This window comes from Nannobrachium achirus (genome assembly GCF_963921795.1).
Source record: "Nannobrachium achirus genome assembly, chromosome: 13".
Lineage (NCBI taxonomy): Eukaryota > Metazoa > Chordata > Actinopteri > Myctophiformes > Myctophidae > Nannobrachium > Nannobrachium achirus.
This window is the reverse complement of record NC_137833.1, coordinates 52,782,235-52,798,403: the sequence shown is the minus strand read 5'-3', so window position 1 is coordinate 52,798,403 and position 16,169 is coordinate 52,782,235. Positions and strand designations below refer to the sequence as shown.

Genomic DNA, 16,169 nt, shown 5'->3' with positions numbered 1-16,169 from the left:
TGTGCGGTATATAATCCTCTCTTTGGCTGTGAAGGCTTGTGAAGTGGAGATCTCCTTTGCTGCTGGAGCAGGGCGCAAACTTCCTGACAGTGCGATCGCAGCTGGGACTGCGTTTCGGTTTTATAGCATGTTACGTCACTCTGATGTCACCACTATCTCGCATCATCAGTCTGATGTCACCACTTACTTCTTGGCTCTTAGACCCCTGGTCTATACCGTATACAGTATGGGCCCATGGAGATCTCTGTATCTATCAGATGCCTGATGTCATCAGTAGCCTATATGTCCATATATGGGCATATACTGATATGCCTATATATGAAGATCTCAGGTTTTGCCCAAATATGGATCCATGATGTCCAACCCAGCCTAGTGGTCACAATATCTATCTCGTGGCTCAAGTCTGCTTCCGTCGCCTCCGCCGAAAACAAGTCTTCGCCCCCTACAGAAACATTAATAGCGACCAGAACTGCTGTTCCGACCACCATGCCCATACATAGAGATCTGGTTTTCCAGAACCACCCATTTGACCATATACTGATAACAGGGAACTCCGTATATGAGCATACAAGGCATACAAGGGACAGAGGCAGTTAGCCAGACACACGTAAAAATAACACAGATAGACGAGTATAAATAATCACACCCAGTGTGAAGTGAGCGGCGCCTTTTATGAGTTCATTTCATCAGTTTGTCTGTCTGTGATCCCAACTGTTGATCCGACCATATATGGGCATTCGCTGTTTAGTGTGGTTGTCCAACAGGGCAACACACTATAGTACTAGTGCGACTTTATTGTTTCTTTCTAGATAAACTTTCCACCCCAAAAGTCCATTGAGTTCAATGGAGGAGTGGTGCTAGCTTGAGGATTGGTCAAGCTTCACATGACATGATGGCTATTAAGACTATAAGTAGGCAACCACACTTGCAATTTCCTAGAATTTCATCTATCTAGTTATTAGTTTGGTTGCTCGACAGGGCAACACACTGTAGTCCTGGGGAAACCTTTTTCTTATATTTTTTTCATATCTCACTGTTGAGAATAGGCTGACCAAATGACCCCCCGAGAGGCACACGCCCCAGCTCCCAGCACACCAGCACCTCACGGTCGGGTTTACAATACTGTTACGCTGCTGAGCGGTGGCTTCAGGGGTTCACTGGCGGCTTACCCCACCCTCAGACCACGACTGTGCGCTACTACAATCGGCTGAGGGGATTTTCTACAAAATTACAACTATGGGGACACACACACCACAGTTCACTTATATCTGTGTTTCGGCTGAATTCGTCTGATGTAATTAGATGGATATTCTAGCGTTGTAAAATAAACCACATAAAAACACCACTGCATCAACGTCTTATAATCTACTCCTGGCGCACTCTTTATAGACTGAGCTATCTCCGAGCAAAGTGACTTTACAACATGGATGAGAACAGAGCTATTTCTGACACTCAATGAATGAAGGATTTTTTCATGCACCTGCGAGAGAGTGTATCCTGACACACTTTCTTCTCCGTGTCTCCCTTCTCAATATCACCGCACTAAAGATTACCACCTGTGATAAGCAGAGTGCAGGCTTTGTTTCAGCCACGCTGGTCTCGCAATCCAAATCCCTCTGTTTGTATTTAGAGCTCCCACCGGTGATCACCAGGCCGGGTAAACCTCGCTCTCCTGAGAGCAAAGCCCCCTCCGAACGCCTGCTGACCAGCAGCGGTCCCGAGCTCCCAGAGGGACAGGACGATGCAAGACCGTTAAAATGACAACAGACTAAACCGTTTGGCTATGAAATTCTAGATAATACAGTATATCTGAACTCACCCAAACTCAGGAATAATCCTACAAAGAGATGGAAATGGCAGATGACCTTTTACCGAGGATGGAGCAGAGGCGCAACACACTATTTGGTTCCCAAGTAAAAAGGGCTTTTATTGTTTTATTAGAGAGAAAATACAGAAAGTAAAAAATAGAACAAGCACAGCAAAAGTATAGATTCCTTGTCTGTCCGATCCAAAAAGAAGAGAGACCGTATTTTAGGCGCTTTCCTTTTTTATACCCCAGAGATGCATGGGGGGGCGGCACAGCCCCCCCACCCATCCGTTCAGAGTGTACGTGACAGTTAGCCATCCTGCAAGATCTGCAGGACGAAGACAAAGATACATTTTCCACCATGATGCAACATTCGGTGACAAACTCTTTGGTCAAAGTTCATACACTACAGTAATGCCTGTCTTCTATCTGCCCCCACTATAACCCCAGGTGGCTTGTGGTTAAACGCTTCTCTAGCAATCACTTGCGTCACGGGCTGTGTGGAACATTCTTCAAAGAAGACAGACAGAACATACAGGAAGTTACAAGAGGTGCAAAAGCCCCACAATATCACATACTACTCCGTTGTCTGTTCATGCACAAAGTCAATTAGTTATTTCCAACCTAACAGTGTACCTGCATGCAATGCTCTGATAACTAAGTTACAACAGTGAACCTTATTATCATTGTGTTTCTCAGATGTGTACTGTTAAGCAACACCTATCACTACCTATTTAATCAGATATATTACTAAATCATAACCCTCATTTCCCCCTGTCCTAACCCTCCACCTGGCGAGCGGCCATTCCTCTGACCCCGGGCATGGACATGTGCGGGCTCTCAACACCCCCTCATGGCCGGTTGCCTCTCCACGACGAATCCTCCTTGTACACCCCCAGGCCTGAGCTAAGACAACACACACTCATTCTATAGGATTCAGCACAAGTATTGGATGGGAACATCAGGTCATGTTTCATTCTAAATCTAAGCATACAGCACATCTCCATTATACATGTCATAGCCTATATAAGAAAACATCACAATATCAATGGTATTATGTCATAGCCTATATAAGAAAACATCACAATATAAATGGTATTATTATCATTATTATCATCCTTTTCCCATTTTTCTTTCTTTTCTTTTTTTTTTTTTTATACTTCCACACATCACATGTGATTCGGGCTTCGACCCTCACACCCCACACCATTCTGGTACGAAGTCCCGTATGAAGGCCATCCCTGACCCCCATAAGGATCATAGTAGATCGGCTGGGCCGCCCCGCTGGCTGCAGGTGGGCCATATGCCGGTGTGCCGTAGACCTGCGTTGAAGGTGGTGGCGGATTGACCTGCTGCTGAGCTGGTGGCAGGTTGGCCAACTGCTGAGCTGGTTGCGGGTTGACCTGCTGGACGGGTGGTTGTGGGTTGACCTGCTGGGGAGGTGGTTGTGGGATGACCTGCTGGTGAGCCGGAGGATGAGAGTGGGTCCAACCGCTCCGGTCCTGTCTGGAGGCCCGGTAGTCACCATGGTCACCGCTCCACTCATGGCGTGACGGACGGTAGCCTCCCTGGTCCCCACCCCACTCTTGGCGAGAAGGACGGTAGCCTCCCTGGTCACCACCCCACTCCTGGCGGTAAGGGCGGTAGCCTCCTTGGTCGCCGCCCCACTCTGGGCGGGGAGCCCGGTAGCCTCCCTGGTCTCCGCCCCACTCCGGGCGGGGCGGGCAGGGCCCCTGTCCAGTACTGTCCTCTCGGTTCGACGGCTCGAGGTGATCGCCCTGGCGCTTCTTTTTCTTCTTCTTGCGTCGGCCTGAGCCAGCCGGTGTGGACTGCTCTGAGGTCCCAACAGTGTGGCCCTCACCCGACCCCCGTGGGGGTCCATCTCCTGTCTGGCGAGCCACCACTGCTTTCGGTACAGGCTTAGGGACGGCTGGAACTTCTACCTCCCCTCCGCCCGATTGCTTCTCTCTCGGGCCTCTACCAGGCATGTAACTGCAGCCGGTAACAAACTCGAAATTCAAGGGCTGTGGGCATGGTCCCAAGATGGCGACTGTCTCGAACAAGCCGCCCTCTTTAGGTAGCAATGCTTCCACGCTCGCCCAGATTTGGCCTTTCTTAATGTCACCTTCGAGTACCATATAGGTGGTCACTCTGGCCGGGGTGATGTCACCCCAGCCCTCCCCCTCAAGGAACGCAAACGTGACACCTTTCCTCTCGGACTGGGTGTCCAGGTTGGCTAAAGCCCGTGGCCCTAGTTCGTTGAAAGGGCCCCAGTATGGCCTTCGTCCGGGAATAACTCCAGCAATGGTTTCCCAGACTCTCGGATTTGCCAGCGCACTGTCCTGCAATCTTAAACCTTGCAGGGTGCAGAGCTGCAAACGCTGCTTCTTCCCCATGGTCCCCGTCTGCACCTTCCGATGGAGCCAGGCCCCCTTGGGCGCTGCATTTCTTCCTCCGGAGGGTGGGGGGTCCACCAGTATCACTTCGGACGCGGAGGACGGCGCCGGAATGGGTCCACTCACAATCTGCAGTGGACTCCCCGAGCCTGTCCGCGTCTCACTCGGTTCAGGGCTCTCAGGCTCCTGTGGTTCGGCACTCAGAAGGCCGCTCTCCTCCTCAGCGTGGAGGTGGATGACCTCCGCCTCCCCAGTATTCGACACTTGTAGCATTGTCTTCCCCGAGCTACTGTCACCTACTTTCAGCAAGCACTGCGGTTCTGTGCTCACTCACTCTATTCTGGCATCTGTGGTGACCTACTTATAGGCTGTCTCCACTCACTCCTCCCCCTCAAAGGGAGGATGTGACTTCTCGGGCCCCTGCCTGGGGTCCAGGCAGCTCGCTGAGGCGTCCCTATCGGACCATTACTCTCCGTTGACGAGACCGTCGGGTCCTGCAGCCCCGGGTCCGGAGGTCGCGGAGAGGATCGCCTCAGGCTCCTCTGGATAACTCCTATCACCCGCTCCCTCTGAGCTTCCGGGAGGCTGGACATAAGAAGCTCCAACTCCCGACCAAACTCGTCGAAATTCGCGCGAGGGGAAAGCGGTCTCTCGGCCCCTTCGACAGACGCCATTTACTGTTCTTCGGCAGTGGCTGCAATGTTTCACAGCTCTCCTCCTGCCTCTGTGACAATCTGCTCTTATTGCCACACCACTCTTCAAAGTAAAATGAAAGAGAGAAATGCTCAGTGAGATCAGTGAGATCCATGACGCGTGCTCACTCTGCACCTGCCATAGGTCATGACCTACTTAAAGCTTATCTCTGCCTCCTCTCCCCCCCTCACCTCTCTGGCGAGGAGAGAATTTCCATTCTCGCACATGCAACAGTGTATGTGCTAACCTTTTCATTGTCTCAACGACCATCGGCAACCTCCCCCCCCCCCATGCGAGTACTAAGCACGGGTGGGGTGTTGTGCCATTGCATTCGCGTTTGGGGATTAACCATCGCTTTAGACAGCCCAAAGGCTATCACCAGAGCAATAGCGATCCCCGCTACTTTACATGACAATTAAAATATCTGTACTGTGACACTTTTCTTTCTTTCTTTCTTTCTTTCTTTCTATCTGCTTCCGGTGATATCCCTGGAGGAGATGCAGGTTCTGGCTGGGGGGAGTCAGGTTCTAGTAGCCTAAACTCCATTTCGGGCTGACCCTGTGTCCTCCGCCCCCTCTTCCGTCCTCCTGCAGGGAGGATGGAATACAGGGAAAGACAGGATCAGTCCCTACCCTGACATCCCCTTCCCTTTGGACCGAAACCTCCTCCAGCAACCGCCCCTACCACTGGGTTGCATAATCCTAGCCTTCCTCTTCTCCAGCTTCTTCTGCGTCTCCGCCTTGGTGCCCTTCTCGGGCACTTCCGGCGAAAAGCTGGTGGACATCGACACTACGCTCCCATCACTTGTGGTGTCGAGCACGATCACACATTTCGCCCAGACAAAACCCTTGTGGTTATCCAGGCTGACACCTCCGTTGGTCATAAGTTCACTTGCGGTGCCCTTCTTCCCAAACGGGGCCTCCTTCACCTTAAGGTGCCATACCAAACATTCCCTCCGCAACCTCTGGTGCTTGTATCGGGAATGTTCAGTCAGCCAATCCCATTCTCCGCCCGCCCCACTACGTCCGGTAGCGAATTCGTTGGGCTCACACTGTATCTTTAACTGGTGCCGAGCAGCTAACATGCTCTTGATCAGAACAGGGACCGACATACAAATGGCTCTTCCCCTAATGGCCTCGTTCTCTAGACCATCAGGAGTCCTGCCCAGCACCAATGCACGAGGAGGTGTGTCTGCAATTAACAGCATTTCCGACCCCTTCATCGTGTTAACCTGGCTCTTCCGGGATGGATTCCACGGGGGAAAATGCCCGTTCACCATCCTCTCGATTTCCGAGAGCAGGAGGAAGTCAAGGTCCTCCGTGCTCCCGCGGAACCATATTTTGTCTTTTCCTAGCAAAGTTTCCCGTGCCAGGGCTTTTCCAGGGTGCAAGAAGCCTTCACCCCGATTTATATGTATTCCAGAGAAAACTCTGACCCCCTCATGGAGAGGGCAAGGGAACAGATGTGTCCCATCCCAGCAACACTTACACTCTTTGACTCGGCTGCTGGGCATGGGAGGATAACTGGAGATGGCCGTCCGGCCACCCCACGCAAGATAACAATCCCTGCACAGCAGCACGCGGCACCCTCTAGGGCCTTCACGTGCCCCGATGAGCTCTAAACCACCGGCCCCCAGCTTGGTCGCCCCGCCTGGGGGGACCTCCCTCGGTTTGGCCATCTGTGGTCCACTCCACCGGGTCACGCCCACTGGCAGGGAACACAAAACACAATCACCTAACATCATCAACGCCCACCTCAGTGGGCGTTTGCGATATTCCTCTCTGGGGAGATACCCCAATTTTGTTGATTTCGCCACTCCATCCTCAATCGCAAGCCAAACGTTTTTACCATCTATACCAGGAGACAGTGCAATAAAAACCTTCATCCCTGCGCACCTCAGAGCGAAAGGCAGACCATCCCCGCCCGACAGGAGACCAAGGCACTGACCCGGCATAGCACTGCTACACCCCGACAGGTCAGCGTCAGGGCCTCGGGCTAGGCCGCACTTAAGATCCTCGGCAGCAGCCATGCTACTCACTCAGTCTTCCCAACCTGATCTACGTGGACTTATACCAAAATCTTCCACTGCTGTCGGTTAGGGCCAAGGACTGCTCTATTCAAGAATAGGGCTATGATCCATGATCTCGTCCTTGGCTTCGTACCTCGGCGCCGGATTCCTGGCGCGCAATTCCCTGTGCACCCCCAAGACTTCACCTGGGGATCAGGGAAAGAGAAAGACCCATTAACCGGTGGATTTCTCTTTCTCTCCCTTTCTAGGTTACCTGCATCTTGAGAGGGCCCGGTAGGTCCCGTGAGCCCTCCTGCAGCTTCATCAATTTTCATGAAGCAGACCGGTGCCTTCGCCGGCCTATTTGAACTTATGTTCTGCGGTATATTAATACCTGGTAGCTCCCCTTCGCCGGCTCTGCGAAGGGATACTGAGACCACTGGATCTGGGCTGGACTGTTCCAAAGTGGTCTATGCACTATGCTTCTCCCGCCCCCTTAGGGGCCTTCATGGCGAACATTTCGCCAGCCCATTTCAAATTCCAGTGGGAATCATGACCTAATATTAACATCTATTTACATTATTTTACATTATACATTATTTATTACTATCATTTTTAGTGCCCTAGATCTGGCATGTTCGGTGAACAGGGCCCACTCACCCCCTCAGCAGTACTTCTCTCCAGAGCCGGCAATGGTCTCCTTTGATACTGCATGAAATGTCGGGCGAGTAGGACGTTCACACAGGCCCCGCAGATGTTGCGATAAGGGGGCAGGTCAGGCGTCGCGGTATGCTGAATTTTACGAATAACCTCTGCCAGCGTGGTATGAGGCACCAGTAGCTCAATCCGGAGGTTACCTACATCTCTTTCCAGGGCATTTAAGAATGCCCAGATGGACGCTCCCTGGTCATATCCGTAGGCGTCGCATCCAAATAGAGTCATCACCAACCGTGCAACAAAGCGCGCATTAGCAAATCTAAACAGTTTAGCATAGTACCTGTCTAACTTTAGCTGCTGCTCGCGTACTGTCATTCCATGCTTGCATTTAGTCAACGCCACATGTATAATTTGTGTATAACCCATGTCTCTCATCGCATGGGCGTCCGTGAGCACTATGTGCTCGTCAGCCAGCGGTGGACCAGTCACCGGGTGTACATACCTCCGGCATTCCTGTTTGAGGGTCGACCCTGCCAGGTTCTCAACTGACTGGGCCATTCCCCCTCCACCGCTTAATCGCTCATTTGTGGGATTCACTACCCACGCGGGCCTTGTAATAGGCCGAATCTCCTCTATTCTCTCTCCCCGGACAATCAGCCTTGACATGGCTCTGTTCGTGGCTGGGTAGTCACGGGGAGGTATTTGTAATACTCGCGGAACCAATTCCGCACTTTGACCATTCGATGGCTGGGGGCGTTCAAGCAGAAGGGGTGTTTCTAGTGAAAACTCCTCTCTCCGTTGCTCCCACTCCCCGGGGACCCATATCTGGTCCCCTGCCCAACTCTCAAGGCCTCTTGGGCCTTGACATTCTTGTTTCGTTTCCTCCCCGGCGGGAAGCCACTTCGCATGGCCGTGTCCGCCTTGTTCGGCAAACAGCTCTTCTCCCCGGTCGGGGAAACCTAGTAACCGTCCTAGTTCTAGGTACTCATTGTGACCGTCTAGGCATGCACCAGAGACGGTCGACACCACCAAAGGTGGCCTTGAATCAGGCATACACTCGCCTGGATTCAAGTGGGTGGTAGCCATTGTAAATTGGCGAGTCCTGACTTCTCTCTATTCTATGAGTCCCTGACAGAGATACTTGTGTCTCCCACCGGAGCCTGCTCGGCGCGCTTTCCGAGCCTCTGTTTTCACTCTGGTCATGTGGATACTCGCCCGGATACAGCACACTGTTAGAACTAGAGTATTATATGTACCACTACCCGTACATATAATAAGAAGTCCCCGTCAATAACAATCCTACCACCATGCGGAGTAGATTATATGTTGTGGCCGGTGGCTACTAAATACCCCCTCTGAATGATTGCTAAAATAATCAACCTGTCAATTATTCACACCATTAAAGAGAGGGTCAAGACCCAGGGACGCCATGTTGAGAATAGGCTGACCAAATGACCCCCCGAGAGGCACACGCCCCAGCTCCCAGCACACCAGCACCTCACGGTCGGGTTTACAATACTGTTACGCTGCTGAGCGGTGGCTTCAGGGGTTCACTGGCGGCTTACCCCACCCTCAGACCACGACTGTGCGCTACTACAATCGGCTGAGGGGATTTTCTACAAAATTACAACTATGGGGACACACACACCACAGTTCACTTATATCTGTGTTTCGGCTGAATTCGTCTGATGTAATTAGATGGATATTCTAGCGTTGTAAAATAAACCACATAAAAACACCACTGCATCAACGTCTTATAATCTACTCCTGGCGCACTCTTTATAGACTGAGCTATCTCCGAGCAAAGTGACTTTACAACATGGATGAGAACAGAGCTATTTCTGACACTCAATGAATGAAGGATTTTTTCATGCACCTGCGAGAGAGTGTATCCTGACACACTTTCTTCTCCGTGTCTCCCTTCTCAATATCACCGCACTAAAGATTACCACCTGTGATAAGCAGAGTGCAGGCTTTGTTTCAGCCACGCTGGTCTCGCAATCCAAATCCCTCTGTTTGTATTTAGAGCTCCCACCGGTGATCACCAGGCCGGGTAAACCTCGCTCTCCTGAGAGCAAAGCCCCCTCCGAACGCCTGCTGACCAGCAGCGGTCCCGAGCTCCCAGAGGGACAGGACGATGCAAGACCGTTAAAATGACAACAGACTAAACCGTTTGGCTATGAAATTCTAGATAATACAGTATATCTGAACTCACCCAAACTCAGGAATAATCCTACAAAGAGATGGAAATGGCAGATGACCTTTTACCGAGGATGGAGCAGAGGCGCAACACACTATTTGGTTCCCAAGTAAAAAGGGCTTTTATTGTTTTATTAGAGAGAAAATACAGAAAGTAAAAAATAGAACAAGCACAGCAAAAGTATAGATTCCTTGTCTGTCCGATCCAAAAAGAAGAGAGACCGTATTTTAGGCGCTTTCCTTTTTTATACCCCAGAGATGCATGGGGGGGCGGCACAGCCCCCCCACCCATCCGTTCAGAGTGTACGTGACAGTTAGCCATCCTGCAAGATCTGCAGGACGAAGACAAAGATACATTTTCCACCAGACAAACTCTTTGGTCAAAGTTCATACACTACAGTAATGCCTGTCTTCTATCTGCCCCCACTATAACCCCAGGTGGCTTGTGGTTAAACGCTTCTCTAGCAATCACTTGCGTCACGGGCTGTGTGGAACATTCTTCAAAGAAGACAGACAGAACATACAGGAAGTTACAAGAGGTGCAAAAGCCCCACAATATCACATACTACTCCGTTGTCTGTTCATGCACAAAGTCAATTAGTTATTTCCAACCTAACAGTGTACCTGCATGCAATGCTCTGATAACTAAGTTACAACAGTGAACCTTATTATCATTGTGTTTCTCAGATGTGTACTGTTAAGCAACACCTATCACTACCTATTTAATCAGATATATTACTAAATCATAACCCTCATTTCCCCCTGTCCTAACCCTCCACCTGGCGAGCGGCCATTCCTCTGACCCCGGGCATGGACATGTGCGGGCTCTCAACACTCACACAGACTTGAGCCACGAGATAGATATTGTGACCACTAGGCTGGGTTGGACATCATGGACATCCATATTTGGGCAAGACCTGAGATCTCCATATATAGGCATATCAGTATGCCCATATATGGACATATACTGAGGACATCAGGGATCTCCATATATGGGCATAAAGGGGACCAGCACTGATAGATAGATCTCCACGGGCCCATATACAGTATGGACTTATACTGATGACTTCAGAGATCTCCATATATGGGCATAAAGGGGACCAGCACTGATTGCTTCACATGACAGTTAACTTGCTGCAGAATATAGTAACGGCAAGATCTCTGTATCTGTCTTTGTCAACAGTATATGTCCATATATGGGCATGCAAGTATATTGCTCAAAGAAATGAAGGGAACAAAACGTTCCCTTAATTTATTTGAGTATAGTATACTGCTCAAAGAATGCTCAAAGAATTAAGGGAACATTTTGTTCCATTCATTGAGCAGTATATTTGCATACTTTGGGGTTTTGCACGGTACAGTATAAAACCTTTGGAGAGGTGGCTGTTCATTTGATCATGGCTGTGTGTAACCTTTTCATGTCAAGGACCCCCATTTGAAAAGATACACCAGGGACTCCCCATAAGAGAAGATTTGTACAACTATGGCAGTGTTTCTTCTCAACCATTCTAATACCAAGGACCCCCCATGTACTGTATGTGTAGTAACTGTTTTCTGTCACAAGATGGGGCACTTTACTATCATTCAGTTTGGTCTCATTATCATTACTAAAGACTTGATTGATTCATTGAAGACTTGATTAGAAGTTTGCATAGGAAAGGTACAGTTTCATGACGGTACAGGTCATGGTACAAGGTCAACTAAAAGTGGATCCTAGTAAACTCTTCAGCTTATTTACAGTGGTAACCATCAGCCTTTGGTAACCATTACTTCTAACCTTTTTTCCATTTTTCTAACCTTAGTTGAATGACAGACGGATAGAACTCAGTACGAGCATAACATTAATAGCAAGAGAAGAAAAAAATTGTCTTAAAGAAGAAAAATGAATAATCGATATTTACAGTGGAAAAGGGGAGGTAACGAATGTTACAACTTACAAGGACTTATTTACTTGGGAATCATGGACATATATGTTTGTTTGATTGATTGATTGAAGACTTTATTAGAAGTTTGCATAGGAAAAGGTACAGTTTCATGACGGTACAGTTCACTGGTACAAGGTCTACTAAAAGGAGATCCATGAAAAGACTAAGCTTATTTCCACTGGAAACCATTGAAGTATCTCATATAACATTGAATGACAGACAAATAGAACACAGTACTATGCAGTAGATATGTAAAGAAAAACAAAAAAGAAGACAGTAAGTCTAAACAAACAGTAGCCTATATACAAAGAAGGGGCAGGGGAGGGTAGGGTTGGGCTAGGTTAATTTTTTACCAGTTGGGAATAGGCTGTCCGCCATCATTTTTGTGTAATGTCTTAATTGCTGTATCTTCTCTTTCTGCTGACGATGATCAACTGAAATCGGTGACCCAGTAAACTCTGTGTCCAGAGTTCACCAATCCCCAAACTCAGACATAGAAAGGTAGACGCCTCTTCCGGCTGGGGGGTGCTGGTCCAAGACTCCTGGCAAGCCTCCCAATAACTCTACGCAAGCCTCCAGGCCTGCAGCCATACACTCTTGGGGCTCTTGGGAATTCTGAAGGACGCTTCCTTGTGCGTCACAGAATGGGAAGCTCGGTAGTCCAATCAGATGCAGGACTGGCAGGACTCCCTCTTTCCCATTGGAGGGGGCAGAGTGCCTTCCGCAGTTCCACAGTTATGCACTTCCGCCAGAGGTGTTTGAGTCGCGCTAATGAACTGCAGCGGCGGAGGAGGTATCTAGCTTTTTATATCTGTGTCCCCAAACACCAGAGAGGACGAGGATACACCGATACGGGTGACCTATGGAATTCCGGGACTCTTGAGATGGGTCTCCACAGAAGAATCTGGAATTCTAGATTATAAGAAGCGACAATCCTTTTTGTGTGTTTCAGTGTTACCATGGCTATGAGCCCCTCCCGCCCCCCTGCTATTTACCCATAGCTGGGACAGTGGTTGTAAGGCGCCAGGGCGTGTCCACACACCGGTGGGCCTGCGCACCTCACCTATGGGGCCCACTGCTGCTCCCCGATCCCCTGCAGTTTGGTTTAGTGCCCGCAAGGACACGTATCCGTGTGTGGCCACGAGGAGGCACTGCAGGAGTCTTGGCGGTGGAGAGGCTGTGTACCGGCAGGAGGAGGCTTACGCACTCGGCTCCTCTTTTCACTAGCCGGTGGCAATAGCTGAAAGCAGAGAGTAGCTAGCAGGAGCAGCATGCAACATGCACTAACTACAAGCATTTCTACACAGTACTACTGCACTGATGCATCACACACACCCTGTATGCAAGCACACACACACACACACACCGAAACCGTCACTTCAAAGTTTACAAAAAGCAGGTTCACTTTCCTGGCAAAAGATCACACCTAGTGTGAACTTACTAGCGGTGCTCAAAACATCCTCTGGACAAAATATAATTGTGTGTTGCCTATAGCAATCACACTAATTAAAATTCAGAACTGTAATTGACCCTGACCCCTGGAGCTCAGAGACACATTGTGTTGTGATCCACCAGCCCCATTCGACGTCTACTGAAGCACACAGACCTCAAACGCTGGCAAAAGTCCAACTCATCCTCACACTCCTCTTTCTCCTGCAGGTCTCTGATCCGCAGTTGGAGCAGTTCCTCCAGGTTCAGAGACGGTCTCCTGCAGACCAGCACTCCCTGGGGGCATTCCTCCACCAAGCAGCACAGCGCACCAAGGGCGTGTTCGTGAACGGCCGAGTGCGGCGAGCGAAGAACAGAGACCAGCAGTTGCACCGCGCCCATGGACAGAACCGTGTCTTTCTGCTCCGGGTGCGCCGTGAGGATCTTGAGCAGCAGAAAGGCCCACTTGGTCCTCAGCTTCTCGTCGTCAGACTGCATCCCTCGCATCAACATCGAGAAACCGTCATGAGCGAGGAACGCCTGGAGTCCCGCCTGCTGCTCCCCGACCAGACATGACACGGCGTACAGGGCTTTGACCCTGACCGCGGGATGGGGGTCAGAGTCGGTCAGCCGCAGTAGCGCTGGCAGCGCGCGCATGTGGAGCAGGTGGCGTTGCACCTCCGGCATGTTCTGGGCACTGGAGGCGACGAGCTGGGCGGCGCGCCACCTCACCCCGCCTCGAGCGTGACGCAGGCACTGGGCGACGCACAGCTCCATTCCACCCAGAGCCATCAGGTCTCTGGCGTTGTCCAGGTCCTCGCACAAGTCGGACAGAAGGTCCAGGGCCATTTCTCGCTCATCCTCTTCACCGTCCTCTCTCTCTACTGGCTTTCTCTCCTCCTCTCCTCCCTCTCTCTCCTCCTCTCCTCCCTCAATCTCTTTGGCGGCGGTGCTCATGTCGTCTTTGCGCAGGACGATTAAGCACTGCTTCATGCGCTCCACATCGTCCATCTGCCCTCGACTCACCTCTGCGAGAACTCCTCTCAGCCACTCCTCTCTGTCCTTTGGCATGGGCTCAACGGGGGCAGCAGAGATGTCATGGGCAGCAGACACTGCCTCTAATGACATCTGCAGGACCCCCTGGAGACCACAGAGATGTCGTCTGCCCTCTTCCATCGCTCTTTCCCAGTGTGCAGTTTCAAGGTTTTCTGGCCTAATAATTCCACAAAGTCCAAGAAGCTAAACACTGCTAACCAGTACATACTGTATGAATCATTATGATGACGCTAGAATGTTCTAGCTCGATGATCTCATGAGTGACATCACTGCAATTGCGTGGTGGCAGTTCACAATGTCACTCTGATGTGATACTGGCGTCCAAATATGGAGTTCCCCACATGTTCCACAGGGCCATATTCGGTAGTGATGATTGTCAGGGTGGTAGGGTGCTGACTGCCCTGTGGAGTTTACATAAAGCACACGTTTTGCCTGTGGAAAAGGACAGCACTGTGCTTCCAAGTGGAAACGAGCGAAGCCTAGCGGCAGCCATTACTATGTTTCACAGCTGTATTTTAAACTTTCTTTAACACTCTCCAACATATGTTTTGTGGCACGGAATTTACTTTTAAGATGTTTTAGGATATTTAGTTTTCACCATGACCGAGCCTTTTAAAAATCGCTGTTGTGCAGTTGCACTCATTTCGGGAAACAAGAAAAGCAAATGAGATTCCGAGACAAGCTGAGTAAAACACTTCTTTATTGAAAAATATGGACTGACACATTCCGAAGAGGATCCAAATCGATAGATTACACTTGGGGCAAGAAGGTAATGATGACACAATGATTGAGGACAATGTACACACACCCAATACACCCTAATCCACACCCAATACACAATACACTGCTGCTCGAAGTCACTGTAAATTGCACTGAAGTTTGATGGAGAAGGTTTAGGCAAAACAAAACCCCTTAAAAGACTATCTTGGCCTCTTCTTGGAGCCTCGGCCGCTCGGGAAACTTAACAGTAAGCACCTTATATTTTGCATTTGTACATGTTGTGGAGCAGTAATAGAATCGTTAGCTTTATAATTTATGGCTACTCCGGGACGGGTAGGTGTATAATTAATGGGTAAGAATTCACAATAGAAAAGGTTGGACTTGTCACAGCAGCCAGAATTCTGCTGCGGATCACCTGGGTTCAAAGAGTGGAATGAGGAAATTATCAAAATTACATCATATGTATATGCTGGGAAGAGTTAATGCTATGAGAATTTTTTAAGCGATATGGGATAGTTTTCTAATGCATATGAATCTTATATGAAGATGTGAAAGGGTTCCTACTTTAATTTATTTTTATTTATTTTTGTAATATCTTGGACAGACTGTATCTGTATTTTTGTTCTTGTGCTGCACTGTATCATAACCATATTTTGTACTGTATTCACTCAAGTTTCCAGAGATATCTATGGTAACTGTAGTGGCTTTAATTATTTTTAGGTGCATAGGTCTCTACTGGATCTGATTCTGACAGGGGAACAAAATCTCATAGTTTGTATCATGTAAGACATGCATGAGTCACTGTCAGAGCACCGAGCGCCTAATGAAGCCTGGGTTTCCGAGGCTACTGTCAGAGTTATGGGGGTCTGTGGCCTAAATGCACACCAAACTGGGGGTCCTTGAAATAAATTAAGACGGCGGTTCTCAAAGTGTGGTCTGAGGACCCCCAGGGGTCCTTTAGGGAGTTCCAGGGGGTCTCCATCAAATGGACCCCGTCAAGTCTGTAACTTGGAGTGAGTGCCAAGTACTTCCAAAGGAACCAAGACTGTAAAAGTACTTATTGGGATGTTCCTGTTGGGCAGAATGTTTTTAGCCGTACCGGTGCTGTGCATTTTTTTTAAATGTGTCTACTGTACTTGTGTGTAAATTCATTGTGACTAAAATAATAATTATAACAATGAAATAAAAAAATAATTGGGTCTACATTTTGTGTACACTCACACTCTGAGTTAAATTAAAAATAGATTTTACAACATAAATTGCGGTCCCAGAGATAGAAA

The 16,169-nt window shown here is 49.3% G+C and overlaps 1 protein-coding gene across 1 annotated transcript; it reads right to left on the bottom strand.

The window, feature by feature from the left end:
* Nucleotides 1-13,230: 13,230 nt before the first annotated feature.
* On the bottom strand, nt 13,231-14,289 carry LOC308297427 (hsp70-binding protein 1-like; the record flags this gene model as incomplete). Its single annotated transcript, XM_080740835.1, has 1 exon — nt 13,231-14,289. The coding sequence occupies one exon, from the start codon at nt 14,287-14,289 to the stop codon at nt 13,231-13,233; it is 1,059 nt and encodes a 352-aa protein (XP_080596961.1).
* Between the last annotated feature and the right edge of the window lie 1,880 nt (nt 14,290-16,169).